This window comes from Balaenoptera physalus (genome assembly GCF_965194825.1).
Source record: "Balaenoptera physalus genome assembly, chromosome: 3".
In the NCBI taxonomy this organism is placed as follows: Eukaryota; Metazoa; Chordata; class Mammalia; order Artiodactyla; family Balaenopteridae; genus Balaenoptera; species Balaenoptera physalus.
In genome coordinates, this window is record NC_138890.1 from 151,499,758 (window position 1) to 151,516,563 (window position 16,806).

At 36.6% G+C, this 16,806-nt stretch overlaps 1 protein-coding gene across 2 annotated transcripts in view; it reads right to left on the bottom strand.

Annotated features, from left to right (window-relative positions):
* The window catches only part of CDH6 (cadherin 6), a 130,953-nt gene that overhangs the window by 60,807 nt on the left and 53,340 nt on the right, over positions 1-16,806 (bottom strand). For both annotated transcript variants that reach the window (XM_082453742.1, XM_082453743.1), the window contains exon 2: positions 874-1,228. In XM_082453742.1, coding sequence (XP_082309868.1) covers positions 874-1,101 — 228 coding nt within the window. In that variant the 5' untranslated portion in view covers positions 1,102-1,228. The remainder of the gene's footprint in view (positions 1-873; positions 1,229-16,806) is intronic.

Sequence of the window (16,806 nt, forward strand, 5' to 3'; positions counted from 1 at the left end):
CCTACGAAGTACAAACCTGTGTCCCTGTCTTTTTTCACTTCTTTGCGGGATGCAGATATTCTGCAATGGGAATGTAGCTGATGATAAAATTTCAGTGAAACTCATGATGACAGTATAACTAAGCTGTTTCCCTGACTCAGCTCCAGTAATCTGGAAGGGCTGTAATAAGCAATACGTCCTCATTTTACTTTCCAGAGTCAATAAAATGGTCAGATGATATTCGGAAATAGCACCTTTACATAACCATTTTTTCTCTTTTGTGAACCTTGCCACAATTAAATCATAAGTTTTGAAATGCCTGGCTCTTGCCAATTATTGGAGATAAGACAAAACAGCAGTAACAACTAAATCTAAGGCAGTGGTGGGTTTTGAGGACAAAGGGCTCCATTTGGTCAGAGAATGGATGGCGCTGTAGGTAGCAGAGTTAAAAAATAGTTAATTTGAACGTGGCCAAAGGACTAAAGCTCAGAACGTTTCCTTTCACAATGAGAAAAAGGAAACCTCTTTTCCTTACAGCTTAATTGCTCTATTCCTATTTTTAATACATCCTACTTTATAGAATAGCTGGACCACATTTTTCAAGCTAAAGTAAAAATTCAAGGATTTATGATAATCCTATGCGGCTGGTTGTAGGTGTTTCGTTTTCAACGGAAGCATTTCTCTTTCTTTGCTGCAGTGCTAACATTTCTCAGCTTCTCGCTACAGTCTTCTTCCTGAAACTACTCAAGTGAAAAAAAAAAAAAAGTCTTACCAGATAAGCAACAATTCTTACTGTACTGGGGGAATATTTCACATCTTCCCCATCTATTTATGAGAAGTAACTTCTTCAGGCTTTTTAAAACCAGAATGTCAAAGAGCCCAGTGGAATCCTACCTTGCCCACATACTGATAATCGGATCCTGTGTATTCCTCCAGCAGAAAGAACTGATTCCACATCCAGCTCCTTTTCGAACGGTTCAGCTCATTTTTGCTGTTTCCAGAGAGCTCCAGGGTCCTTTTCTTTGCTGGGAAACCACTAGTCCTCTTAGATAGTGGAGTTGAGAAAGTTGGGTAGGGCTGGCCAACCCAAAAGAGAAGCAAGAAGTATCGGTAAGTTCTCATTTTGATGACACAGTCCAGTCTGAGTAGTGGGTACCCTTCTCCTTGAAGTGTCTGTTTTCACTGCACTCTATCCAGCCTCATTCCTCCTCTCTTCCTTAATGTTCTTGGCTTGGCTCTCAGAGGATATCTGGAAAGAATAATAACATATTAAGCATTTTTAGAGATGCTTAAAATTCAGCGTTAGAGAAAATAAGCTCTGGGGGAAAAAAGAGGACATAAATTTGAATAGCAAAACAACAAAAAATAAATTGTCTATCAGTTTTGAAATGAGGAAAACAGTCTTTCAGATATGCTAAATGGAAGGTGTGTTCCGAGTAGGAAGCTGCTGTTTTCCTCTCTCCTTTTCTATCACATAAAAATCCTATTTTAAGTAATAGCATTGCTGTAGGTCAACATGCCAGAGTGGATTATTTCACTACTATTTTACCTCTGAGTGTGTGGGTTGAGATCTGGTTAGAAGAAATGAGTTTGTGTTTCTGATTCTATTTGCATATTTATCCTCATGAAAGAATATCACAGACAGTTTTGATTCAATTGAAAGTGGATAATGTTGAAGTTTCGCTACAGTGTATCGAGCACCTGTGATGTGGAGGCAGAAGCCTGTTCTGCAGGCTCTTGGCTTCGGAGATGTGTTGTGATGGAACAGCCTGGGTCAAATAAGGTTGGAAAAGACCTAATGCCTTCTCTTCAGGATGCTCATTAGCATATTGAGGTTTCTTTTTTTGTTGTTTTTTTTTGAAGTTTTTTGTCTTAAAAAATTTTTTTATACATATTGATGTTTCTGAAGTGAAATTTTGTAGCAATGATGATAAGCCTGCATTTAATCCAGTATTTCCCAAACTTGACCAGGAAACTTTTTTCCTCATACAACCCAATTAACACTACAGGATGGGTTAATGAACAACCTATGGAATTTGTATTTAATAGAATAAAGAATAAAATGAACAATTCTATTCAAATTTCTTTAGGAAATCCTGGTGGGCTTTTCTCTCTAAATTTTACTTGTATCATAGGCAACCAAGTATATATATTAAAATTGGTCCAACAGTTTCTATGTAATTTTCACAGGTACATCAGATATACCTCAATACCACAGTGAGGGCAATCGACGGCAAGATCTTCAGAAAAGTCAGATATTATAATTGCGGTAATAATTTTCCATGACAAATACTAATTTTCAAAAACACAACCTATCTTTGAAACAAATCCTTGGGCCAGAGTGCTTGGCAAAGATGTCACAATTTGGTTTAATATCTTATGTAAATTAAGTAATACATGCCTATATCTCCTTCCTAAACTTCCCCATGTTTCTTGAAAAAAAATCCAATAAATTACTCCTTCATTTTACTATTTGATATAGAAAACATATTTTCTTAAATAATACTAATAAAAAAATGAAGGGCTTTGTAATGTAGAACATAGTAGTAATTAAGCTGGTACAGTTAATAAATAAGTGCAGATAAAGAAACAGGTTGTAGGTAATCTGATCAGTATTTTTGTTCCCTCTATGTCAGAAAAGATTTGTTCCCTTTTCTCCTATTTTTCTACCAGGTAAATGTATATATGACCAGTTTTTTTTTTTTTTAACCTCAGCAATGAATAATTATAGCCACCCAACACATGTTTAAGTGGAAGTTTTCTGTTGGAATATAAGTGAAATATTTCACAGTGTTCAGCATTTTTAAACCTTTATTCCATTATTATGCATCTTCTTGACAGCAGGCTGGGGAAGTTGAAACTTCCACAGGTGAGTGAATTAGTACTGTGACAATTAGTCATGCTGGAAAAATGCCAGGTGACTATATTTGTCATTATGTGGCCTTGGTACAGGTGTGGAATGACTGATGATCGATTAGGTAACGACGGTTCTTCTCTCTTCTCGTGGATGGTATATAAAGGGGACTGAGAGACCATATGGAGAAAAGCCCTCTAAAGACATTTATTCATTTCTAGTAGTAGAGATTACACTGAAGTTGATTCAGGGGAAATTACATTTTTCTTAATTTTCCACATTCTCCATTATTTGCATAGACAAATCCTGCAGTGAAGAATTACACATCTGCTGCTGCACTCAGTGTGTGGCCCACAGTGCTGGCAGGAAAGAGGGATGCAGAGAATGGAGGTGTCAGCTGTTTAAAAGGCAGACTCCTAAAGGCCATTTTAAAGAAAAATCGATCCCTGTGGATGTTGTATGCAAACTCTACAAGCTGTTGCCACTTGACTATTAAATATTAGTTCTTTTTAATATCGCAGATACCAAAATGTCAAGTATTTCATATTTTTTTCTGCTTGGCTGGTAATAAGCTTTTAAAGTGGTACAAATTTAAGCAGAGTTTCCAAGTATGGTAGAACATACAGTATTTTGCTATAACCCAGCTCTTTTTGTATCAACTTGGTAGGGTGTGTCCTTGTTAAAACTCAATATGCAAAATTACTAAAATCACCATGATCCACTCATATTTGGTGTTTAAAGGGATAGATTTCTCTGTGAAATTCTATAGTTTAAAAAAAACTCCAACAAACTCTACACTGTTGAATATATAACTTAGCAATTCTCATATAACACTTCTTAATAGTCAGGATTGCATAGTGGTTAAGATTATCAATGTTGGAGACAGATTGCCTGGGTTTAAATTGCTGTGAATTGGGGAAAATGCTTGATTTCACTGCACCTTAGTTTCTTCTTCTGTAAATGGGGTAATTACAGTAACTACCTCATAGGGTGTTATATATGGATTAAATGAGTCATTGCATGCACTTAAAACAGTGCCTAGCACTCAGTAGGTATTAATACGTATTAGCTGTTATTATTATTATTACTACTATTGTTACTATTATTTGCATTACAAGTGTAGAATCCATCTACAGCAGCTTGCAAAAGTCTGCAAAAGATAGCTTGGTTACCTCTTAGGCTTTAAATACTTTTTTATGTTTCAATAGGCATTTCCAAGCAAGTCAAATTCTCTTAAAATTAAAGAATAGAAGCACTTTAAAAATCAGAATTAGTCCGTTTGCTAATTGTTTGCCTTTGTGTAGACTTTGATTCAGTATTTCACAGTACCGGTGTAGAAACAGAGAAGGCAGAAGCTTTGTGCCCACTGCCTGCCTCAAGAAGAATATGCGCAAAAAGGAAAGTTCACTGGAGGACAGACTCATTCATACAATCTATGTGTTTTTTTCCCCTTTCCATTTTGTTAAAGTTTTGAAAATCATCTTTACTTTATTCAGGTGAAAAAAAAATCAGACCTAGCTTCAATGTAGCAATTTTGCCCTTGCAAAAATGGGACTGGACAGACATGTCTTCTTGTAATTTAACATGCTGATACTATATTGAATAAGAATTTGATATAGTTGAAATTAATGATATACAGATTTTAGATTTTAATCTAAAAATATGAAATGAAAAAAAAACCCCATATTCCAAACATGACCTTAAATGCAAAAAACAGGATTCTTAAGGTGCTAAATGGCCATATGTTCAAGGAAAGGAAGGAAAGGGCCTGGTATAGCACAACTTTGAGAAATGTGGGAAAGCCGCTGGCTTCTGAGCAGTCAAAATACAGGAAAACCATATGGCAAGTAGTAATCAGATGTGCTGGCTCATTCTGTAGGTCTCAGAAAGTAAACTAAAATGACAAGAAAGTAATGGCCTACATAGACAATGAATTTTAAAATTGCAGGTATGGTTATTCAAGAAGGAAAGAACCAGAAGATTAGACAGTGGGAATGGAAAGAATACAAAACAATGTGGATATTGTATCTTTTTGCCCCCATCCCCTCATGGCATTAACAGCAAATGAGTTAGAGATATCAAAAACTCTATAAAAATAAAACTTGACCTGCCTAATTACAGCCCAATGACAGTTTATCAATGAAGTTAAAAGATTACTTAATAGACCAAGTCTCTACTTTTTATTTTCTTTTTGCTGGAATCTGTTTTTTTTTGGGGGGGGGGTGGATTTCTGTTTCTTTTCTTTTTCTTTTTTTTTTTACCTAGAACTATTTATTCTAAGCACTTTACATATATCAGCTCATTTAATCTCATGACAAACAACCCTATTATTATTATTTTTTTCACACACACACACACTGTATTTTATTTTTACAAGAGATAAATAGACTGACACCAAGCATTGTACATGGATGACCACAACAAAAGCAACAATGATTGCAATTACCAAACATGAAACACACTCATACTATGGGATTTCTATTTCTTATAGGCAATAGTTTGAATCTTTGCAGAAGCCTTTTCTTAGTCATGTGTAGAAGGTAATTAAGATGTTTATGGATAGTGGGGCAAAGCCCACATAACATTGATAATTACATACTTTGAAAATTTATTTGCCTGGCAGCCAATATGCATATATACTTCAATCTTCACAAGGGTACATAGTCAAGTCCAGCTTTTATTTTAATGCATGCCAGTTAGAAGAAGCCTGGGCCTCATTAATTCAGGGTCTACCAATTTAGAATATGTGATAATTAATGGCAGAAGCTGGGCTGAAGTTTTCCTTTGATTAGCAAAATCTTTTCCACTAGATCATTGGAAATTAATAATGTAAAAATATTTCATAGGAGATATAGAATGAGAAGACAAACTACAATGTCTTCAAGTTCCTTGGAGTACTTTGGAATCACCTTTTATTTGCAAATAATTAATATGCTAATTAGAAAACTTCTCTATTGATTGAATTGCTTCTTCAGTGACTTATGTTTGATAACAGTCTGAATGACTCAACTATATTATCTGGTTTTGAGATACTGATTTTATTATACTATTTACAGACAAACAAGTAAATATTAGATTTAAAAGGAATATAATTACTTTAAAGTTTTAGAATTCAGACTTAGCATACATTTGTTCTGGTGTTCTTGATTAATTCTAATCAGTGCAATATTACTATAATGCTATCTAGGCTTACAAATTAAACCAAGTACATTCATTCTTTGGCATGCAGAGCCTTAACTTTGGCATTGAAAGCAACTAAGCATTCAATAAAGCAACATTATTAATATATTTGAACCATTTACCCTAGTAAGAGAATGTTTTAAAATCTGTTACGAAATTATTTCTTCAAATAAATGGTGTTGCTCAGAAATACTGTAGCATAGCACTTTGCATGATGCTGCTCACAGAATATTATCTACCCATAAGTCATCCTAACCCATTGGCATAACCCCATTAGTAATGCTTTTAGCATATGTACCATAAATCCCTTCTGAAATTTTGGTGCATCTTCTCACATTCTATGGTCAATGAAGTAGAAGACAGCTGGTTATTTATAACTACTTAACATTTCTCCTGACCCTATTGTATTCCAACTCTAGACAGCCTGAAATCTCTCCATTCTCACACTATCTTTGGGTGCAGTGGGGACAAGGATGGTATTTACTCCATTAAAACCAGCAAATCAAAGAAACAGGACTGTGATATCAGGATGAATTAAACAGAGTGAAGCCAAACGGACACATGTCTTCCTACAAGTAAATCTTTAAAAATATATATACGTTCTTTATTCTAAGAGAAGAGTTTTACAGCCAATTAAGTTTGTTCATGATTGATTTTCTGATCACCCAAGGAACTTTGTTTTGAATAGGTTGCCACCTGCTGCGAATAAAAATAAGTCTATAGTACATGGCTGATCTTCTAGAAGTGGTGACATAAGGATAGAACCAATTTAAAATTTTTGGTAGAGATTTCACATGAAGTCTTCATTTCGAAACCTCCATTTCATTTTTCTGTAAATGTCAAAGTCACTGTTGAGTAAAATTGGTTCTGTTTCGTGTGTGTAATGAACTCCACTGAAATGTGTCGAACAGCCTTGGCATCTTTCATCACATAGCATTCCTCTAGAGCCAATGAATCATTATGGCAGCAGTCATCGAATGATGCCCGAATTTTTTGTAAATGTTTATATTTGTGGATAATATGCCAATCTGTTTGCAAACTGATGTGTTTCCAGATGAACCTATTTCAACAGTATTACCCTTGTTCTAAAATGATATTCCAGACATTGCATTAATGAAGATAAAATCAAATGTGTTACAGCACATAAAATGGCGTTTTATATGTAGTTGAGGCTCAAGGAATATTTGTTGACTTGACATACTCACTTGGGAACAAAAAAACCCCAGAACTTGAATCAAAAAGACACAGCTCTTTTTCCACATTTTTTTTGGGGGGGGGAGTCCAAACTATTTTATTGTGAGAGGAAGTATCAGAATATGGTTAAGAACAGACTCTGGCACGTCACATGTCTAGGTTAGAAGCTCAGCCCCACCCAACACTGGCTGGGCAAATAGGGGACCAATGTGTGTCTCAATTTTTTTATCTATAAAGTGGAATGATATTAATAGTGCCTACCTTGTAGGATGGCTGTGAGGATAAAATGAATGAATCTATGTGAGGTCTTAGCTAGTAAGATGGTCACAACTACCTAAATTGTCAAAGAATATCTTAGCAGAGGACACACTTTGCCTCCTGCACATTTCTTATTTTGCCTTTCACAATTGAGGAACTGCAGTCAGTCACTCACTCATCTTTAAAGACCAGTACATGCCTATTTCTGGATTAACTTGAAACCACAGAAGCTCTGGTGACATCTTCATTTCTGGAGTGGAGGGAGCTGCCTCCTGAATCAGTGCTGGTGCTTCCCCATTATCCTTATTGATGCCTGCCCACTGTGTGTTCAATTGCCATTCAATTGTCTTTTGCCATCTCACATTCTCTGCAGTTTTTTTAAACCTGCTTGCTTCATTCCTTTATGAGTTATGAAACCTGCTTGCTTCATTCCCTTGTTGCCTGGTTCCTCAGGGCCTTTGGGCTTGTGGATGCTCTCTTTTACTTGTGTGAACAAAGGAGAAGAGAAAGCATTTTATGCCTTTAACTAGCTATTCATGGCATGAATTTTAAACACTTCTGTAGCAAACGATATGTTTAGGTTGCAGAAATCTATGAAAGACTTGGTTTCATATTACTCCCTGCTTGTACATTAGGCTCTCTGGCAGCTTTACTTCTTTCGGATGCATAGCCATTTAAGACAATGATGCTTGAACAAGACTGCAAGATGTCAAAACCCACTTGCGCATTAGTGCGAATGATTTCAGTGAGTTTGTCTTCTTCCAATAGCTCAATGGAAGGGCAGCCCGAGTGTATTGGCTGGGAGCTACAAGGGTATCTTAGCGGGGGTGAGGAGTTCGAAACAGATTTAACTTTATTAAACTGCACAAGGAGTCACATGGTTGGGTTTACCATTAAGTCATTGTGAAATGACTGGCACATCACAGATGCTTTTTAAAGGCTCATACACATGAAAGTGCTATGAGGAGTGGAGATGTTGTATTTATTCTTGCTGATATAATATCTAAGCCTTTGTCAATCATATGAAGTCTAGCTCATAATAATAGTTAAATTTGCCGTGCTCTATTCCTGAACTTACTATGTGCTAGGCACTGTGCTGAGCACATCACAAATACGTCTTCATTTAATTCTGATGACAATCTGTGTGATGGATAATATTCTTATAACTTCTGCAGATGAGAAACTGAAACTTACAGAGACTGAGTAGCTTGTCTATGGTCAGGTAATGGGTACATGATGAAGCCAGACTCTAGCCCTGGCATCAGACTCTGGAGTCCTTGCTCTGAACTCACTCTGAGGAGTCACAGGCCAGGCTGCTGTCCATGGTAAGTGCTCATTATAGCTGTGACCTTACAACTGAATCTTCACAACTCCCCTAAAAATATAACAACAATACAGGTCTCTGAGAGGTAAAAATAGTTGTCACAAAATGTATAAGATAAATAAGAACAGCAAACAAAGTTTGCTTTGTGCCATGCAATGGGATAAATGCTCTGTAAACATGTAGTCTTAAACAACAATTCTTTGAAATGGAGACCACCACTCTTATCCTTTACTCCAGACACAAGAAACACAGGCTTGGAGGGACCGGACGCTTTGCCCAAGGGTGCACAGCTAGTAGTTGGCAAAACTTGGATCAAACCCAGCTAATCTGGAGGCTCCTTCTTAACTATAACATTCACTATCTCATTTGTATTTTGCTCATGGAAACAGCATCTAGGTTTTATTTACTCTCGTTTCAGACAAAATTTGAACAAATTTATCATCAGGTTTCTAAATCCACAGCAAATTAAAGAGACAGCGTAAGGAGTGCTGGAGGCTGGAGTGCCATTAGTAGGAGACGGTGGCTGAAAGGCCCAGAGAAAGGCTTCAAAAGACAGGCAGAAAACTAAAGACAGAATGGACAGAGTAAGGAGCTGGGCCTGGTGGATAGCGACACTCTGTGTTCCTACGCTGAGAACAGTCTGCACATAGTGACACCAGATAAACATTTGTAAAATAAGTGGATGCATGGATGAATGCATGAGCGACGGAATGTAAGAATGACTGAATGCCTGAATTGATGATTGGACTAATGACCGTAAGAATGGACATACAAAAACCTCACAGCACTTGAGGAAATCCAGCACACGAATAGTCATGATAATGATTCTGAATCATTAAGAAGAGTTCCAAGTTATGTTGAATGTTTGGTTTGAGAAGGCATGGATATGTAGAATAAACACAAGCAATATGACTGTCAAAAGTTACCACAGTGGTATTTATTTGGCTGTGCTGTGCAGCATGCAGGATCTTAGTTCTGACCAGGGATTGAACCTGGGCCCTTGGCAGTGAGAATGCAGAGTTCTAACAACTGGACCGCCAGGGAATTCCCACAACAGTGGTATTTAGAAGCGCTGCTGGGTGTTAGCCTCACTGTCCTTCTCTCTCTTACTCCCTGTGTTATTTATCTCAGGCAAGCTCTTCCACCTCTCTGAACTTTTGTTTCTCATGCGTGACATTGGGGCTGGTGTGCTGACACCCACGGATAGAACAGCACTGTGGTTAGAAGCACACTCTGAGCCAGTTCACCCACATGTATCCCAGCATCAATACTTATTAGTCTTGAGAAGTGGGCAAGTGGCTTCATATTCTGTGCTTCAATTTCCTCATCTTCAAATTGGGAATAGTACAGTTTTAGGGTCTTAGTGGCAGCACCTGATAAATAGCATTTCTCTTTCTCTTTCAAACTTCAAAGAAATTAAGAAAACAACAGCAATAACGAAGAGTGTTAGACACCAAAATCTCACTTTTATCACCAAAAAAAAAAAAAAAAAAAAAAGCCAGGCTGAAAAGGTAGCTTAGTTTGAGAGCTTAGAGGGCTTGCTAAGTAAACCCAGCATTAGGCAGACTCCCCGCTGGAGTCGGGGTTACATTCTATTTTGCTTTTCTTTTACAAAAGCAGAAGTGGTTGTTACCTCTGGAGAGCAGGCTCCAATTCTACAGTTCAGAGCCAGAGGGAATAACTTCCTGCTCTCACCCCTAGCTGGCTCAGGTACAGTACCCGGAGGTCTGAAGGAAGTGATCGGGCAGAATCTGTTTTAACCCCCATGAATTAAAAACAGATCATTAGAGACATCAGTGATCCTGAGAGCCAGTAAATCACTTACTAATTACCAACAATTCTTGCACTTAAAGCTTTGCTTTCTGGAGTTGTTTAGAGCATCACTAAAAGGAAAAAAATGTATGAATAATGTAAAGACTGGGAGTTTAAAGCTTCCCTTAAAATATCTCTCACTTCAGGTCACTTATTGCATTACAGGCAAAATGATTTCTTTTCCATCTCTCTTCACCTTCCTCACCAACCCCACTCCCCCAACACACACGGAGAAATATGGCAAAAAAGGGAGGATGTGCTTTGGACATTTACCTGTTAACATTGAAGAGCTACAGTGGCTATTCTCACCCAGAAGGACAGCACTATTTACAGAGGTGTAACCTTTTACACCAAGTTGTTAATGGGAAAAAATAATTGAAGCCCCACTTGCTATTTGGATAGCTTCATTCATTCAGTGTGTTTTTATGCAACACTTTATTTGCAGAGTATACATAACCTAAATTAGATCCTTCTCATAATATCCTGGTGTAGTATCTTTGAAGAAATTTAATTGAATAAATATTGTATAACAACTTCAAGAGGTACTGCAACATTTAAAGGTTTATTCCCTGAGACTAACTAAAGTAGAAGGGGGCCTGTGAAGTTGGGGACATCTTAACTGATTCAGGCTAATGTTAACTGACCATCACACTAGACTTGAACTAGACAGGAAGACAATGTGCTTGAATGGGTTGCTGGATGTTTTATCAATTCTGATGGCTTTCATTTACAAACTTTAATTAGAACCTCTGTTTACTTGAGTCAAATTGTGCATAAAATATCATGCAAAACATTTTAAAAGGGAATTTTAATGATACCACTAAAGAAATGCCCTTGCTCAATGTTCACTAAACACTTGCCAGAACAAGTTAATTAATACATGTTTAAATAAGTGAAAGAAGAAGGGAAACAAAAGAAAAATCACATTCATCTTTTGTCAAGTTTCACTGCAGTTGTCAAAGAAGTTCAATTTCTAATTTAACGACTGCACTATCACAGTGTACATGTGTAATTATAAACAATGGGGCACCACAACACAATGAAGGCCAGCAGAAAGCTAATTCTCACTGAAGTTGTTGTTCAAAATAACTGTGCATTGTTATTTGATGTTCTGCAGTCATCAAATCAAGCGCTTTTCAATTTCATTCACCTATTAATTATTCCATGGTAGAAAATCAGAATGTTCACGTTACTTTTTTAATAGGTCAGTAATATGGACTTTTACTTATTTAAAGCTACAGAAAAATACTTTTTAATAGAAAGAGCATAATATGTAGAAAAAGAAAACTTTGATGATAGAGTTTTTAGTTCTAAATTTAATATGCCACCAACTTTTCAGCTTTATCTTTTCAAAATCCCCATTTTCCTCATCTATTAATGTAAACCATACTGCTTGTGCTAGTAAAGACAGATATTGGAAAACAGTTGATAATCTACTAGAAAAACAAAATGAAATCAATCTTTCTGGGATATGCCCTGTTATCTCAGTAGCTTTATGAAAAAGTATTCAAAAGTAGCTTCAGAAGAAAAAGTATTCAAAATAATTTTGAAATCTTTTGGAGAAAGAAAAGGTACATATCCCATTAACGGTAACTACCATTATTAAGGAAATTATTCTCTTAATCAGCATGTCCCACATCAGTCCTATTATAGTTTGTTCCTGTATTGCCGAAGCTGATTACCAAATTTCTCAAATCCTCTAAAAAGCCACAACCTGTGCAAGCCTGGGAAATGACACTGACTTAGGAGCAGGCCTCCCTTAAATGTCCTTTTTGAACTTCCATTGATGGGCCTGGCCAGGCCAGTTCAGACAGCTGAGTTAAGCCTCACTGATTTGTTATAAAAATTAAATATGATACAGTATGTAAAACACTTACTGCATTGCCACCTAAGCAGAGAATAGATAGTAGCCAGTATTGCTTTTGATACCATTGCTTACCAAGAGCTGATCTTATGCAGTGCAACAATAGTACATAAAACATTCTGCAGTCGTTGGGGCACTTAATATTAGTAAAAAACATGAAGTTGAAATATCATAAAATGCAACCTGCTTAAAAAACAAAACAAAAAACCTTTCCTTCTATATATTATTTTTCTTTATCCCTAGAAAAAGGTGTGTTTGGTACTTAAGCATGCTGACTTGCTCTGTAATTTCAGTTGGCAGGGGAAAGAGAAGTTCCTAATATATTTTTCCTAATAAAATAAAGAATCTGAAGTGCCAGCATATTTACACACCTACCAATTATGAAATAAGTTTCCTTGGATATTAAAACTAAGCCACAATATATCTTAGTCCTATAAAATACTGTCAAACTCGGCTATAGCTCCACTTGGAGCATCAGGAATTATTTAATTAGCAATTGATGAGTGGACTTTAATGTAACTTTATTTTTTTCCACGACACAGTAGGAAGTTTCCACAGTAGAAAGTTTTTGTAAAATGAGCATTTTTCTCCATAGGAAGAAAAAAAGTACATATTACATATATGTTTTTGAAAACATTTTAAAAGCATCTGAGAGTCAAGTGTTTCTGCCATCCTGAACTTTAGAAGATGTTGCAGCTCAGTCACTGACGTAAAATTTCTTTCAGATGACTGTAAATAAAAATCAGGTATCCATGTTTATAAATACTCCATTTCACATTTTCTTCAGCAACAGCAAAAAATTTCAATTAATTGAATCTTAGCCAACTACAAATAATGCCAGAAGTGCAATACTAGGTGCTCCAGGTCATGGGCAACCATTAATTAAGATGCAAAGGATCAGCATTAGAGGCCCCAAATACAGATTTTTGTCCCAGAATTTCTTTGTTTTTTTGATAGGTATGGGCTGAAATATCTATAAAATGCAGCTTCAGCTATATGGGAAAAGAGGGTATTGGGTACAATCTTTATTTTGCTTGCTCTGGAATTTTTGATAAAGTTCTGAAGTGTCATTTTTGAAAATGAAAATAAGATTATTTTCACTTCGGGGTTTTTATTTATAGGGAAAAAAACCCCTTTGAATTCCATGTTACCTCTATTTTAAGGGAACGCCAATTCAATGATTTCCCATTGGAGAGATGGAGGGGGAAGACTAAGATCTTTTAAAATGGTTAAAGCTACCAAAAGTAAAATTTGTAAACTATGACATACCTTTTTTAGAAGTTTTCCCAAAATCACTTGCCAACAGGCTAATAGAAATGAATTATTTTCAAGGTACTATCCATACTCTTTCATAATATCTAGATTTTCTGGCAGTAAAATTTTGTCTGTGTGTTTGTGTGTGTACGTTTTGCTTTCTGAAATGTAGATATTTCTTCATATTGCTTTATGGTGGTTGAGTTCAAACAAGAAGAATTCTGAGAAAAAGATCGTACAACTTGTTAGCGTCCCAATTTATCATCCACCTATACAAGATTTAATGGTTGTGTTAACGCAGGTCTCAAGAATAATTATAGTCTAAAACAAGTCCTTAAAGTAAAGAGATGAAAAGAACTATATAAAGGGAGGGCTGTCATGAAACAGAAATTGCACAAGCAAGGGGACTTTCATCGTGTTGACTAAGTACTTTACTATGGGATTCTTTTTTAAATTAAGGTGCCTAGAAAGTTGGATGAAAATAAAATATGTATGATTAGCAGGGAATACCTTGGCTCAGAGTAGATGGATATGAGTGGAGAAAGGACAGAGAGGTGTTTTTTTTCCCCCCAAGTCATTACCAGCTTTAGTTCACAGAAAAGTTATTTCAAATACTCTTTGAAAGGCTGCTTTGAGGTCTGCTTTTAATTTGAACAGTTAAATATCGTATTCGTGCCAATGAATCTTTTTTCTTGTGTTAATATCATTAGGAAGAAAGCCTCCCAGGCCAGAGTGAATATTGTAATTGCTTAAAAGAAGAAATATATGGCATACATATTTAATAAAAACCTTTCAAACAATTTCCCTATGTTGGCTAGGCATTTTTGTGTATATAAGATAGACTTTTAGCTTTTAAAAAACTAAACTATGTTGAACCATATGGAAAAATCTCTAGAATAAGATTTCAGCAAATAACCTCTCACAGATCTTTCTCTGATTATATCTGTTTAGGTTGCAGGTCTGTTTTACAGGATCCTTAATCTTGCTCATACAATTAGAGTGAGCCACACTCTATCAATCTGGAAAACTCCTAAGAACAAGATAGGAATCATCATGAAACTTTGGTCATAAATTCCATAAGGTAATTGCTTTGATATTTTCCACATCTTGAAATGCTCCAAACAACTGAAAAATATTTGTTTTCAAGAAAAGTTTAAAACAATTGAATGCATCACTACTTTTCAGAGCTCAACAGATTGCTGTCTACATGCACGGCATTTCTCACTGCTTATAACTAAAGAGAAATGACTTTGGCACTTAATCTATTTGAAGAGAAATTGTTACTGCAATTGCCTATGAGACATCAAGCCACCTGCCACAGCATCCCTGGCTGTTTTGTTTTGTTTTGTTTTTTTCTTTTGTCCAAGGCAATCCTTTCTAGTCAGAGTGGGGATAGAAAACCAGTATGCCACCAGACAGAAGTAGCTGGAGCATTCTGGCTAAGAGAATGGACTTTGGAATCAGTCAGATTATAGGGTGAACATTTTACTTACTTGTGTGACTTTGGACATGTTATACAACCTTTCAAAGTTTTAGCCTTTTCACCTTAAACTGAGGATGCTTATATTCAGGTCCCAGGTTATTAATGTGGAGATTAAATGACAGGGTGTACAGAAAGAGCAGATACATAGTAGTTGTTATTAGGTCATTTTTGGGGTGAAGGTCTGATGAATTGATGACTTTTGAGATGTTCTTCTTTGTCATAACGGCTTTTCAGATATGGTAGCTAGCCAACCCTGAATCCTTTCTGCAGAGATGTCCTGAGTAAAGATCCCTGTGAGGTCTAAAGGCAGGACCCAGTGTGTGACATTTATTGAAATCTTCAGTTTTATCCTAAACACTTATGCATATTTTGTGTTCTACTCAATAACAGATCTAAATTGTTTTATTAGCAAAATCATTTTTGCCTCTTAAATCTTCTTATAAATCTGATGCTCTGGTGTTACCTTCATACTCTGGCATTGCCTGACCTCTGGCACCGCGCCCAGGAACAAGAATGGCCGCTCTGGTGCACATTGGAGAAAGACCAGGAAACTTAGACTTCCCTAAACTTTGCTTCTGAGTGCCTTCGTACAGGTGATGAGGGGTCGGGGGGCTCCCTCTCTCTGACCACCCCTCTCATTCCAAAATGAAACATAGGCAGTATGGATCGTCCCCTCACCATTTTTAATTTAAATTTTTAGCTGATTTGGCTGAGAAATGGGGTGCAATGGGGTGGAGATAGAGGGTGAGAGAACAAATTTTATCCTTTAGTGAAAAAAATTAAGTAAGATAATAAATGGTAAAACAAATGCCATTCTACGTTGCCCCTCACACGTCCCTATTTTGGAGTCCATTAAGAAAATGTTAAGATAGACTTATAGTCGGTTGTTTTAGAAATAATGGCATATGCTCAGTAGAGGTTGAATCTCATCCTTTGAATCATGGGAAATTTGTAGGTAACTTTGCAGGTTAAGTGAGAAGGAAGATTAAAAACATGCTTTGGGTGGCCTGCTATGCAGACAACTGGGTTCTTTGCTTTAGGCTCAATAACATTTCTTGTAAGTAAAAATCCATGAGATATGGCTTCCCTGGTGGCGCAGTGGTTGAGAATCTGCCTGCCAGTGCAGGGGACACGGGTTCGAGCCGTGGTCTGGGAAGATCCCACATGCCGCGGAGCAACTAAGCCTGTGCGCCACAACTACTGAGCCTGCGCGTCTGGAGCCTGTGCTGCGCAACAAGAGAGGCCGCGATAGTGAGAGGCCTGCGCACCGCGATTAAGAGTGGCCCCCACCTGCCGCAACTAGAGAAAGCCCTCGTGCAGAAATGAAAACCCAACACAGCCAAAATAATAAATAAATAAATAAAAATTAAAAAAAAAAATCCATGAGATAGTAAAGCATTGCTAAATAAATAAATAAATAAATAAATAAATAAATAAAACATGGTATAAATAATAAAATCATTGTTTCTATCTGTCCTCAAACTTCTGTCACTCCGATAGGTTACCCAACTATTCAACTTAAAAATAAAACCTCATAATATCTCCTGTTCACCAGCAGCCCTCTAACCCCATGAGCTGGGACACACAGGTGAACATTGTAGGGG